This window comes from Phascolarctos cinereus, unplaced genomic scaffold (assembly GCF_003287225.1).
Source record: "Phascolarctos cinereus isolate Bilbo 61053 unplaced genomic scaffold, phaCin_HiC Scaffold_2;HRSCAF=192, whole genome shotgun sequence".
Classification (NCBI taxonomy): Eukaryota; Metazoa; Chordata; class Mammalia; order Diprotodontia; family Phascolarctidae; genus Phascolarctos; species Phascolarctos cinereus.
In genome coordinates, this window is record NW_027555625.1 from 42,903,528 (window position 1) to 42,917,512 (window position 13,985).

General features: G+C 43.1%; 1 protein-coding gene across 1 annotated transcript in view; it reads left to right on the forward strand.

Moving 5' to 3' along the window:
• The window catches only part of HYDIN (HYDIN axonemal central pair apparatus protein), a 464,226-nt gene that overhangs the window by 317,150 nt on the left and 133,091 nt on the right, over nucleotides 1–13,985 (forward strand). Inside the window, 5 exon segments of the mRNA XM_078149348.1 lie at nucleotides 1,374–1,556; nucleotides 4,699–4,878; nucleotides 6,855–7,040; nucleotides 8,522–8,760; nucleotides 10,218–10,352. Coding sequence (XP_078005474.1) covers nucleotides 1,374–1,556; nucleotides 4,699–4,878; nucleotides 6,855–7,040; nucleotides 8,522–8,760; nucleotides 10,218–10,352 — 923 coding nt within the window.

Here is a 13,985-nt window from a genome sequence, read left to right on the forward strand (position 1 = left end):
GTTCACCTGCTGAAGCTTACCTGTCCTGCATCTCATGCTATCAAGTCCCATCATTCTTTGTCTTCCCACATGAGAGCAAATTGATCTGCTAAACTTATCAGTGCCATTGGTTTAAGCTACAGTGGTGGAGAATAGAAGAAAGTGGTCTCTCTAACCACCCCTGAGTTGTGTTCTTTGCTTACCATTGTCTTAATAATAATAATAATAATAATAGCTAACATTTTATAGAGTGATTAAGAGTTTACAAAGTACTTTAAACACACTGTATCATTTGATCCTGACAACAATCCTGTGAGGGTAGGGGCTATTATTATCCCAGTTTTACAGAAAGATAACAGGGAGGGACCAAGGTCACACAGCTAATAAGTGTCTGAGACAGAATTTGAACTCAGAGCTTCCTGACTACAAGCCCAAAACTTTATACACTGCACCACCTGTCTGCTGGCTCTTATTCTACAGGCTGGAAGGTACCATAATTAAAGCATTCCTGGCTCTAGAATCAGGGTCTGGGTTCAAATCTCACCTCTGACATTGACTGCTTTTGCAAATCACTTCACCATCTTGGACCTCAGTCTCTTTATCTCTAAAAATGAGGGTGTTGGACTAGATCAGCCCTGAGACCCCAACCAGCTCTAGATTTAGGATCTTGTGGCATACACAGTATCTTCAAAACCTAATACAGCAGCTGTGGAGAGTAAAGAGTTGAGAGGGCTGGTGGGAAAGCTGCCCAAAAATGGGCCAGCAACTTAATGTGCGCCGGGGACACAAAGAAGCATTTAGAATGCCTTCGACTCTATGCTTTCCTTTGCTTTCTGTATTCTAGTGAACAGTGCTGTCAATAACGCCATCGATTTCTCTCTGTCTCTGTCTCTCTCTTTGTCTGTCTCTGTGTATGTCTCTTTCTCTTCTCTCTATTTCTCTCTTTTGTCTCTCTCTGTCTCTCTCTCTCTGTCTCTCTCTCTATCTCTTTTCCCCTCCCCCATTTCTCTCCTCTCTCTCTGTCTCTGTCTTTCTCTCTCTTGCTTTCCCTGTCTCTCTCTGTCTCTCTCTCTCTGCCTTTCTGTCTCTCTCTGCCTTTCTGTCTCCATCTCTGTCTCTCTGTCCCTCTTTCTGTCTGTCTCTCTCCCTCTCCCCCATTTCTCTCCTCTCTCTCTGTCTCTGTCTTTCTCTCTCTTGCTTTCCATGTCTCTCTCTGCCTTTCTGTCTCTCTCTCTGTCTCTCTGTTCCTCTTTCTCTCTCTGTCTCTGTCTGTCTGTCTGTCTGTCTGTTTGTCTCTCTCTCCCCCTCCCCCATTTCTCTCCTCCCTCTCTTGGTTTCTGTCTCATTGTCTCCTTGCCCCCACCTTCTCTGAGCTCTTTTCGTTTTCCTCACAGTTGAGGATGACGAATCCGACAGCCCAGAGCATGGGGTCGGGTCAAATATGAAGCGGAGCTCTCTTACCAGAGGCATATCTGTTACATCCAACTTTGAAGAGTGGCATATACCACCCCCTGAGCCTCGAAATTTCCATGAAGAAGAAGAGGAAGAGGACAACTTAGACAGATTTTTCTCCCATCGTAAGTGCCCTGGCCCAGTGGGGTCCACCTCAAATAGAAATGGGGGCCATTAAACTATATTTAAGGAACCCTGTGGGCCATGTGTTGACTTAGTTTTAAAATGTAACATTACCTATGTTTTAGTGTATTTTTCTTTATTTTTGTTCAGTATTTCCCAATTACATTTTAGTCTGGCTTAGGTGCACTGGGGAGTGCCATAGGCATGGCATGTTGGGCGTCTGTGTCCCAGCCCCTGGGCACCAGCTCAGTCCAGCCACAAGCAGGCCAAGGTCTGACCATAGACCAGGGCAAGCTAGTTTCTGGTGGTGTCTCCTTTTCCAGACTTAGGCATGTAGCATCCTCCTTTCCTCTCTCTCACTGCCTTGTCCATAACATTAAATGGGTCACCACCTCCTCCCAGGAGATTTGTACTTTAATAGAGTCTCAACAAACCAAATGAGTCTCCAATGCATAATTTCAGATATTCATTTAATATTTTTCTTTTTGAGAGCCTGTACTATCCCATGAAAGTCTATTTCTATATGTGAAGAAGAGTGCTAATCATATGATAGGACCAACCATCATATATAAATATTGTTTCCCTGGGGAACGTGGTGAGAATCCCAACTTGGGAGGCCACATGTCCCTTCTGAAGGAGGATTGAGCAAGAGCTCCAGCAAGTCTGGGATGAGGACATGGAAATCCACGCTTTAAGCCCTGCCAGTGGGAAGCTCTAAGAGAGTCGCACATTCTGGCCCTCGTCCCCACTAGCCCCTTTCTGCTCTTCTTTGAGATCCTGGGAGTGACCCCCCTGCTTCCTTCTCCACTGCCATCACCTCAGGTCAGCATTTCTATTTTCCCTTCCACCACGTCACAGTTTTTTGAATCAGAGACCTGGGTTCAAATCCCACCCCTACTCCTTACTACCTGTGTGACTTTAGACAAATCATGTCACTTCCCTGGGCCTTAGTTTCCTCATCTGTAAAAAAAAAAAAATGAGAGGATTGGATTAGCCAGTGTCTGAAGTCCCTAAGCTCTAAATCTGTGATCCTCAGAGAAACAGAATAATCAAAATCATGCTTTCCAATCCCTTCCTACCTTGTCCCTCTTAAAATGAAAGTCCTTGGTTGTGTTTTCACTCAAACTCAATTGTTATCTTGAATTGAATTTTGGTTTAGTTTTAAAGTGTATGTATTTATTTATTACAAGGATTTATTTTCTCTCTCACCTCTGGAACAATAAACCAGCAATAAATTCAGCTCTCACCAGCTGAACAATAAACAAAAGACAAAGTCTTCACAGCAAACTCACGCTGCCTGGAGAAACAAATTCCCACATTGGCCATATCCCATTCTGAATTTTAAGTCCATCACTTCTGTCCTCTTCAGCCTCCTGGACTAATTGAATCCTGTGTCTTCCTGCTTTTACCCTCTCTTAAAATTTAGGCCCTCCGGTGTGTTTTCATTTAAACTTCCTTATTGTATTGAGTTGCATTGTATAGGGAAAGACAAAAGCACATTCCATAAGTAGTAACATATATTTGGATACACAAAAGATCAAAGTAAGATTTGATTTCATTCAATTTATTCAAACAAAAAAAATTTCTAAGCACCTGCAAAGCCCTGTGCAGAGCTGTTGGTGGGTACAAAGATCTAACATGCCGGACTTCCTGCCCACAAGGAGATGATGGGGATAGGATGGGACCACAAGAGCACACACATAAGGATCCCACAAGGGAGAATGGGGCAAAGTCGGGATCAAAAATATGTGCTGTGGGAAAAATTGCAGCAGGGAGGGAGAGAGAAAGGGAGGGAGGAGTGGGTGGTGAAGGATTCTTCATGGAAGAGCTGAACCTTGAAAGGAGAAAAGGCCAGAAAGTCAGGAAGAAGCCTGATGGTGGAGGCCCAAAAATGCCAGCTGAGGGAGTTCATGTTTCATCCTTCTTATGGGGAATAGGGAGCAATTGAAGATGTTTTTACTGAGACAGTGATTCAGGCATGTGATTTAGAAATGTTATTTTGGCAGCTATGGAAAGGATGGAGCGGAAAAGGGAGAGACTGGAAATAGGGAGATCAGGTAGGTGTCTTACCAGTCTAGACAAGAGGTGAGGAGGAGTGAATGTAAGGCCATGGCGTGTGGCCAGAAGGAGGGGGGATGAAGGAAAGAGATTGTGGAAACTCATTGCATGTGGGAGAGGAGAGAGAAGAAACTGACCCCTGTGTCAGGAGGAGGGTGGTGTTGCCCTCAAGATAGAAAAGGAAAAAGGTTGGGTAGAGCATGAATTCAGTTTGGGATTTTCAAACTGGGAACTGAGTTCATGGGGCCAGTGAGACATGCGGGTTGGCATGCCCAGCAGGGATGGGGTCTTTGAGAGGCGAAGGACGGAAGGAGAGAAAATGTGAGTAGAGACAGAAGCTGGTAATGAGGGCAGCATGGGAACCAGAGAGGCAGCAGGAATTGGGAGGGAGCTGCGTCGAGGTTCTGTTTCACCCCTTCCCCTCACACTGTCCAGAATGCTACCACATGCGTTGTCCCAGAATGGGCCAGGAGAGAAGCACGGACCAGGGCAAGGGAAGAGGAGGCCGGTCCTAAGCAAAGGCCCAGAAAGCAAGGTCCTAGACAGCTTGTGAAAATATAAAGACTAATCCATCCATTGCAGCTCCATAGAATGAAAGATGGCCTTAAGCAGGCCAGCACTTTGCAAAATGTTAAGCCCTCAAAAAAAGTTAGAAACTGGAAACTAATTTGATTATATCTATAAGCAGTAACTCTGGTTTCTTCAAAGGTGCCATGCGTAGTCATCACTTCCATATTTTTCTGGTCACCTCTGCAGAGCCCTGTCTCTCCCCCAATCACGAACCCCTTACCCCTAGGCCAGGGTCACCTCTAGGCTATCTGGGTGGGGAACCCTTGGTATGGAGATTCCCTCTACTGGTACAGATGAAGGTGTAGTCTTGGGAAGTTAGCTGGAACCTGAGATGATAAGCAACTTGCCCATCTCATATTTATTATAATAGAAATCCTTTCGAAGACTTAACTATATAGGTAACTCTTGACTAAAATAATTCTAGAGATTAAAACATAGTATATCCCCCTATTGTTCACATCCCTCTGTGTAATTTCTTTATAATAAGTGTGCATATGTATGTGTGTGTTTTTTAAGTGCCTGAAAAACCACAAAGTGCCAGTGAGACACGCTCCATGGATGAAGTTGGAGAAATCGATAATGACCCAGTGAGCAGGTGCATAGCTCGGCACCTGGGTATTCCTACTTCTCCTGAAAGCCACGCAGCCAAGCACCGAAGAGGCATCGCCATCATAGTACATGGATCGCCATTGTCAGGTACAAAGATGATCCTATAAGAAAGGACCAAAAAGGGGCGGCTAAGTGGCGCAGTGGGTAGAGCACAGGCCCTGGAGTCAGGAGGACCTGAGTTTAAATCTGGCCTCAGACCAAACACTTGACACTTACTAGCTGTGTGACCCTGGGCAGGTCACTTACCCCCAATTGCCTTAAAAAAAAAAAAAAAGACGAGCAATGACTCCATTTCTTGTCTGCTTAAAGAAACCAGTGCTAATTGGGCAAGTAAGTTGTTGGTGTCATTTGTCCTTCATCCTCAAAGAGAACTGTGACATCATGGTGGTGCCATGCAAGTAAGTGATCTTCCTTGGCTGCCACACTGGGTACTTCAGCCATGAAGAAAAGAGAGTGAATGCCGTGGCACAGCTTCAAGGGAGTCAGGGGCCTGAGCCCCCAGTGGGAGGCACCTTAGTCACAATAGCGAACATTTATCTGTTCTCCACGGTGGCGCTGATGGGCTCTGGACCAGCCAGGATATTTAACAAAGGCTCAGAGCCTGGAAGAAACCAAACTGCCGTCACAAGACAGTTTGACTTAGACACTGAAAATACACATTAGAGTTATGCACAGGTGAGGCATTCCTGAACTTCCTTTGATGCCAAAGGCAGATTAGATTGCTTAGAAAGACCACTGGATTTGCAGTCAGAAGACCCAAGCTCTTCTCAGTTCTGACCCTGTTCCCTTACCTAGCTGTGCGAACCTTGGATAAATCACTTCACTTTTCTGAGACTGTTTCCATATCTATAAAATGGGGAAAATTATACTTGGCCTTAGATGGTGGTTGTAAGGGTTCTGTTGAGATGATGCTGATCAAGTACTCTGTGACCTTACGATGCTATGTGCATTACTATTAAAACCGATGTCTTTCATAGCACGACTGATATGGAAATATGTCTTGCATGATTGCGCAAGTATAACCTCTATCAAATTGCTTACCATCTCAGGGAGTGGGAGGTGAGGGAGAATGGGAGAGAATTTGGAATTTGAAATTTTTTTAAATGAATATTAAAAATTGTTTTTACATGCAGTTGGGAAAAATAAAATATTATTTTTTAAAAAGCTGATGAAAATACAAAGATCTAAGGAAATGTTAGTAAAACCATAGATTTTTTTTTAGCAGCTCTCTAAGGAAGCCAGTTACAGAACTGTACTCTCACCCAAAGGTAAAATCCTATTGTGGCAGAAACCCAGCTCCACTTCATGTCTATGTAGTCATTTTCTTCTCAAAAGATATCGGCAAAATATCTATAAAACCATAAAACCCCTAAATTATCATCATGCCCATGTTTGCGGACTCTATACTTAACCATGCCCTTTCAGAGACCTCTCATTTAGTCCTTACAACAACCTCTACAGTAGGTAGGGTAGGGATTAGAGTCGTGCCCATTAAATAATAATAATAATAATAATAGCTTACATTTATAGGGCACCTTCTAGGTGTTGGGCACTGTGCTAAGCGCTTTACAATATTTAACAGATAAAGAAACCGATCACAGAAGTTAAGCAAGTTGAGCAAGGTAACACTGCTGGTCAGAACCAGGACCAGAACTCAAGTCTCCAGCCTGCCGGGCGAGTATCTTTTGGACACCATCATTCTGCCTCCTTGCATGAATATCACAAAAACAAATGTAGGTTAGAGTGGGGGAGGGGAAGAAAAATCACTTCCGGAGAAAGAAAAGACATTTCTAAAGTCCTGTCTTCTAGAAGGGTCCTTCTCCTTGGAATTGTAGAATGAGGCTGCAGTAGACATGGAGGTCCTTCATCTTGGCAGCATGGAAAGAGCTCTACATCTGGTACCAGACGAGCTCATCCCAATCCAAGTTCTGCTGTTTACTGCCTCGTGACCTTGAGCAAATCACATCCTCACTCTTGGCCTCAGTTTTTTCATTTATAAAATGAGGAACTCATGGTCTTCCAGGCCAGCCATTCCAACTCTAAAGCCTCTGACCCTTCCACAGGGAAGACCAATGCGTGCAATAACCTCGCCAAATACTATGGTGCTGCCTACCTGACTCTCGATTCCATTGTATTGGATGCTCTGTCGGATTCAAGCAGCATTCCTGGACTCCGAGCCCGGGAGCTTTGCATGAGGGCAACCACTGAGCAGAGCTTCCGGGATGGAGAAGAGTCAGTGAAGGATGCTGGTAAGTTCTGATGAGGGATGGGCAGGGCTCCCTGCCTCAAGGTCCCCCATACAGCCCTTGCTGAAGAAAGAGATGCCATGTTACTGTCACCCTAGCTGCCTGTGAAAATGCCCAGGATTCAGGGGATAGTTTTTGTTGGCATGCCAGGAAGGGGCTCCCAGAAAGATAAAATCCTCCCAATATTTCTTTTGGAAAAAACAGACAAGATATCTGGGTAATTTCAAAGCCATAGAATGAGAGAGGACCCAAAGATGCCATCAAAGAGTTAGCATTACAACAGAATGTTCCACTCTACTCCGCCACTATGAACATAGGACCTGAAGTCTGCTGGGACTCTTATTACACATGAGCCTTCTTCATAAAACCTGCAGATAACAAATAAAGTTCATTCCAAAAACATGACCAAGTTCTTTGGATTATCTCACCCTGGAATCACCTCCAGATGAGTTTTACACCCAAAAGCTTTCTGCAGTATCCATGACCCAGTAAAGGAAGTAACATGCTGAAAGCTTTGGAAATCATTGTGCAATAGACTGGAGAGAAGGGAGAGGGAGAAGGGGACACTCATTTCCAGCTGTATCATGCAGTGTGTCCCAAAAATCCTGGTGTGGCTTGAAGCCTTAATAATTTCAAGAGCATAAATGCTACAAGCTTACAAAAGACAACATTTGAAAGGTTCTTTAACTTTAGAACAAAAGTTCTTTAACTTTAAAATACTGACATATTTCTCATTAAAGTTCAATATAACCACCATCTTCTGCTATTTATTGCTCCAGTAAATTTTGAAAATTGGTTTTTTAAAAAAAAAGAACTTTCCTCCACTGCTACTCAGTTACTGAAAGGATTGCATTTGTAATCCTAACAGTAAGAGCATCCAAAGAATGTGGTTTTGATTGGACAGACCCCACAAGAACAAGTCTAATGGAGGCAGATCAGGTGATCATGGTAGCCACGTAAGAACACCACACCTGCTGTTTCACACTGGTCCACAGCTCTGAGAAAGGGTCCTCCAGAAACCATCCCATGCACAATGCAAAATGTCAGGGTGCTCCCTCTTATTTTAATTAAAAATTTATTATTCAAAATTCACAAAAATAAATGAGTATAAAATGAATTTGAATAATTAAACTTTCAAGTGATTTAATAAAAATTTGTTGCATTTATACTTTAGACATTATTAAAACTTAAAACTGTGCAAAGACTTTAGGGACAAGCTGTAGAAAGTTCTTGAAGTACTATGGTTTTGTAAGCAGAGCAGGGAGGTTGAATACTTGGATTCTGGCCTAGATTTCACCACATGGTCTCATCTTGGGTCATTCATTTACATTCTTCTAACTATTTTCCATAGTCATGAGTGCAGACAGGTCTTATGTTCCTTGATTTTTTTTTTAACGACCCTAGTTTTCCTGCAAGGATCCTCCGCTGTCATTCCATGACTTCATGAATGTGTCTCTTCTATTGCATTTTCCATTTCCTTGTAGCTATGATTACAGAGAGCTCCTTAGCACAGACATCTGTAGGACTGTCAAGAGTAAGCACTGAGAATTTGGCCAAGCATATCTCAGAAGGAACTCTGCCCTCCCCTGAAACCCGAATAACCGTCTTCAAAGGCTATCGGGGAAGTGTAGTTATGACCATTAAGAACAAGTCAGACAGCCATGGTTCTGGGTCCCAAAAGCAACATCATCAGCTGCACCAGTCGGAAACATCGGGATCACAGGTAAAAATTAGGTCTCTTCCTTCCAAAGAAAGCTCAGCATTCTCAGTCCCCCCCCCCACCTCAGTAGTCCTGGCAATCAGGTCAATATCTGTAGCCTTCTCCATATCACAAGAATTTAAATCTGTTCTACCCTATGCACGCTAGCAGATGACCATAGAGCTTGGTTCCCCCAAAGCCTCCTTTCTGCCATCATGGCCCCTCACTGCTGCCACACTCTTCCCTTCCTCGAGTGACTTGAGAGCTTATATCTTTGTAAAGAATGGTTTGACTTCTGTGCATTTGGGGTGTATTGCCATGCACTGTGCACTGCTGGATTTTTCTGACTTTGAGGTGAAAGCAACTGCCCTATTGACCTGTTTGTGTGCCTTTGTTATCCGTAGAGCAAGTCCCCAGTGAATGAGAGGGCAGAACTGGAAGGGAATTTCAGTAACTCCATAATGTTATGCATAGAGAACCCTAAATCCCCCATGTCACCAGTAACACCGGGTTTTCACCAGTCCTGATGGTCTAGTAGCCAGCCTGAGATTGGAATTTGGACAGTCAGTTAATAGTCAACAATATTGGGCACTTCCTGTGTGCCAGGTAGTGTGTTAAGCCCTGAAGATACAAAGATAGACAAAGACAATGGACCACCGAGCTCAGCTCAGAAAAACCGAGTGAGTGCATCCCAAAGAAAAGATGCCGTCCTCATGCTTAGCCCAGGCAGAATCATTCTAGACAATCTATTCCCTTAAGAGCTTATAAATTATAAAACCACATCTTCCTTAAAGATGAAACTTAAGGCTTTCATTGATATTTTCATTCACTCGATGAACATTTTATTAAATGTCTAATATGTTTGGAGCTCTGTGGTCAGCATTGAAGGAGAAAGAAAATGTAGAGAAGATACGGTCCCTGTCTTTAAGGACTTTATAGGCAAGCAAACAGCTACTGTAAATAAAAATGCTTACGAGGTGTCATTTTAAATATCATATGCTTTTGTTCAAAGTTCCAAAAATAATATGTTGGTGTCCTATCTAGAAATAGTCAATTATTTGTTTTGAAGAGAAATTACACATTTTATTTAAGGATCAACACCAAGGAATTTCCACATTCTAGTCTTCAGTTTTAAGTTGTCCACGACTAGAGTATCTTACCAATTGGAACTGATATCCTCTTTTTTATCTAAATTAATTATATAAAGGATACTTCTGTAGGTCTCCAGCAGCATTCTGTAGCTATGTGCTCCCTGTGTAGAAAAAACAAAAGGGCCGTGGGTCAGGAATATTTGTTGCCTTGAGCTACTAATTCTAAGCACAGAGACTCACTGTTTTAATTGGCATCCATTAGAAATCTTAATTCCTTCAGTGTTATCACTGACTTCACTCTCAGCGATCCCAGAGGAGAAAACATTCAGGGCTCTCTAGCTGGGCCAGTATCTCCAAAGGGACTGACCTCCCAGTGTTCCCCTTTCACAGATTCCATCCAGCCCTCTGACCTATACGCCTATTCAGCTTCGGTTCATGAATAGCTCCAGTGAAGGAGATATGGGACTCTTCAGTTGTGTGCTTCCTGAGGACCTACTGGTGCAAATCATAGAAGAGAGGATACAGGTATATGCAGCTCTCAGAAGAAGCTCCACTCTTGAGCAGGGCAAAGTCACAATTTTTCCATGTTCCCTAGACTTGGAGTCAGGGGGATCAGAGTTCAAATATGGTCTCAGACACTAGTTGTGTGACCCCAGGCAAATCACTTAACCTCTCTGTGCCTCCATTTCTTCCTCTGCATGATGCCATGCTTTTTGATTAAATGGCTTTTGTATTTAGTTTAAAGCATCCTTTTTGGTTGACTTAGTAGAAGTAAGCACATCCTTTAGGGGCTCATGAGCTATGTTTCTGAATGGTTGCTGACCCACAAAATACCTAAAACATGGAGCTTTCCAGGGGTCTCACAAAGCCTTTTATAAATTTATTTCCTCAATAGTTCCTCATCATTTTATTAAGCAATGAACCTTTTTTATTCTCATCTATTGTTGTCCTTGGCTGCCACTTGGAAAATACATTAAATGCTTGCTGGTGAAGTCAGCTTCTAGGCTTTTTTTGGTGGAAGCTGATAAAAACTGATACACTGATTTTTTTTGGAAACTGAAATAGCCTTCCTAACTTAGGAAATGTGTAATAGCCCAATGTCTATTCTTTTATTTGTAGTACTTAGGATTCCCCTCACATAGGGATGCCCAATTCAGTCAACCCATCCCAATAATGTTGAAAGATGAAATTGGAGGAGTATGCAAACAGAAAAAAAGTGTGAAAGATCTTCCAAGATTTCTATAATAACCTCTGTGCTCCATCAATGATAATGGAGTCACCACCATATCATAGCCCACAATATGCTGCATATGGAAATAGAAATGACCGTCAGGGAAGCAAAGACAGAGCTCAATCCTGTATCCACAGAGGAGGCCCATGCTAATGGCAACTTTTAAGGACTGAATCTCAAGGTTCAGAAAGAAGCAAGGATACCAAACACTGGCAAAACATTGTGTACCCAATTATGAGAGAGGAAAAACAAATGAAAACATAAGCAGTAATTACTGATCCATACTCCTACTCTGCTCTCTCTATAAAATATTTATAAAAAGAATCTCTGCATACCTTGAGGGCATCCATAATGAAAGTATGAGCAGGAAACAGGCAGCCTTGTGCAAATAATATTCTATTGCAGGCTACTTCTACAATTGACACCCAATTGACAGAAAGGTGCAAGAAATGCAAGATGCCATTGTAGGTATTGTTGGTTGATTGTGCCAAAGTGGGCGCCATTTTAAAGGATCTCCCCCAACAAGGTGTCTTTCTTTCATCCTCAACCTAGACCGTGAATGCCCATCATCAGACCCGCCATTTTCTGACTTGCTGCTGTGCTCACGGCAGCCTCCCTCTTTCTATCCTTACCCGTTTCCACCTCCTTTTGTGATACCATTGATTTTGGAAAGGATAATAAATAGAATGACCTACTGTTCCACTCCCCATCCCAGAGACTTCCCAGTACAAAATACCCAATCCTGGTCACCACTCCTGTATATATTTTCTCCCCCTATTTTTAGGGAAGCTCACTGGATACATGGGCTCAAGCTGTCTTCTTATTTAGGGATCAGGAAAAGTGTATCACAAGCAGTCTGTTTTTTAAGGGAAAAGGTAAGGAGGAAGTACAAGGAGGACAACAAGTACAAAGGCATGGATGTGGGAAATGAAGCATCGCAAGGGTCACAAGGTGGTCAGTTTGTCTGGGCTATAGAGTACAGGAAGGAGGAGAAAGCATTAAGGCTGCAAAGGTCAGACAGGGCCAGGTCATGAAGGGCATGTCTGACAGTCAAGTCAATAGGGAGCCATCAGTGTTCGTGGAGGAGGGTGACATGGTGGAACCTAAGCTTTAGGAAAATCACTTTGGCAGCTGAATGGAGAGTGAACTAAAGAGAGGAGAGCCGGGAGGCAAGGAGAGCTATCCAGGGTGCTGGAAGGCCTTCCTCTGGATCTTTCATCCTCCAAATCAATCGGCACCTCTCTAGGGCCTTCCAGTTAGGGTCCATCATGCTCACTTACATGAACAACACCCCCTCCATTTCTGGTCAGAGATGACTCCAAATATCTTTAATGACATCCATTTTTTAATCTCTATTTTAAGACTGACACTTAGACCAGCTGTATCTTCACTCTTCTCCAGAAAGCACTCCTGGCTTTCCTGGACTTTCCTTGCAATGCCCCATTACCATATACCTTTTATCTTTCCTCTCCCTCTCACCTCTTCCAATTCCCTTTTGTGTGCTGTCTTCCCCTATGAGCATGTAAGCTCCTTGAGGGCAGGGTCTGACTTCCTTTCTGCTTGATTTCTTTCCCCAGAGCTTAGCACAATGTCTGGCACATAGTAGGAACTTAATAAGTGCTTGTTGGCTTGACTTCTCCCATAGAATTCATCACTGGTAAACATGCTACAACCTTCTTATCCCCATCACGCTTCTTTCCATTGCCTTCAGGTCACTGGTCATTTAGATCCTTCCAATATCCTGGTCTTCCATTATTTGCAGCCATAGAGCATCACCTAGAGAAGGCTGGAGTTCAAGAAATGGGCTGTTGTGACATCCAGCAGCTTGGGATCAGCAGCAAGCGCTAAGTGCTTTTCCAAATGCAGCCCAGCCTAAAGGCCACATCCACGAGAGCTGCATTAGGGCTGTTTCTGCAACACAATGACCCCTGACTCCCTGCCCGACACAAACTGGATCTGTGGTTCCCAAATTTGTTTCTGAGATGAGCTTACCTTTAATTCCCCACCATTAGCTGAACTAAACTGATAAACATACCTCTCCAGTCATTACGCACTTGGACTGAAGGCTACCTATTGTTATACTAATTACAAAACAAAAAAATGTGATGGCCAACAGAGTATTGGCAACATTTTTCCCATGCACAGCCATCCCCCATGTTGAGACACTATCATCTAGCCTTCCAACACACATCTGCAACCTCCCAGGCTGCAAGCTTCTATCAGTCTCTGAAAGCCAAAAACCTCCAACAAGGACTTTACCTGTAAGTGAATTTGACCATCAGGCCATCTGGACCTATTTGCTGTTTATGAGGAAATGGCTTTCCAGCTCCAAGGTGTTATCAAAATGGAGCACATTTAAATGTGACAAGATCACCCTGCCTGTTCTCAGAACAGAAAGATGTCCTTCACCAGATGCAGCTAATCCGTCTCTCCTGACGGCTAGAAGGCAGGTCAGCAAGATCCCAGTATTTCCTGTATTTACAATTAAAAAAAAAAAGGAGATAAACATTGGCCAACATGTGCCAGTAACTTAGACTAAAGACTCTTTCTCCACAACTAACGTTATTGGCTGCAGAAGTATCTCAGGCAGCAACACCAGTTTTCTTTGTAGGACTTTAGTTAGACACTAGAGACTTCAGTCACTCAGTCAGTCTAAAAGTCTGTGATTTCAATGGTATCATTGTTCTCTCCACCAGAGCAGGTTGAGACCCTTCCACATCTTAGTAATAGCATGAGTTTCTATGTGCCAAAAAAAATTCATCAAAGGTTGCCAGACTCTTTTTAATTTTTGATGAACAGAAATTTATTTTCTCTCCTTCCTACCACACCTCCATCCTATTGGGAAAAAAAAAGAAAAAGAAAAAATTCTTATAATAAATAAGCTTAGTCAAACAAATAAAATTACCTCATGGGCATAGTAATAAGGT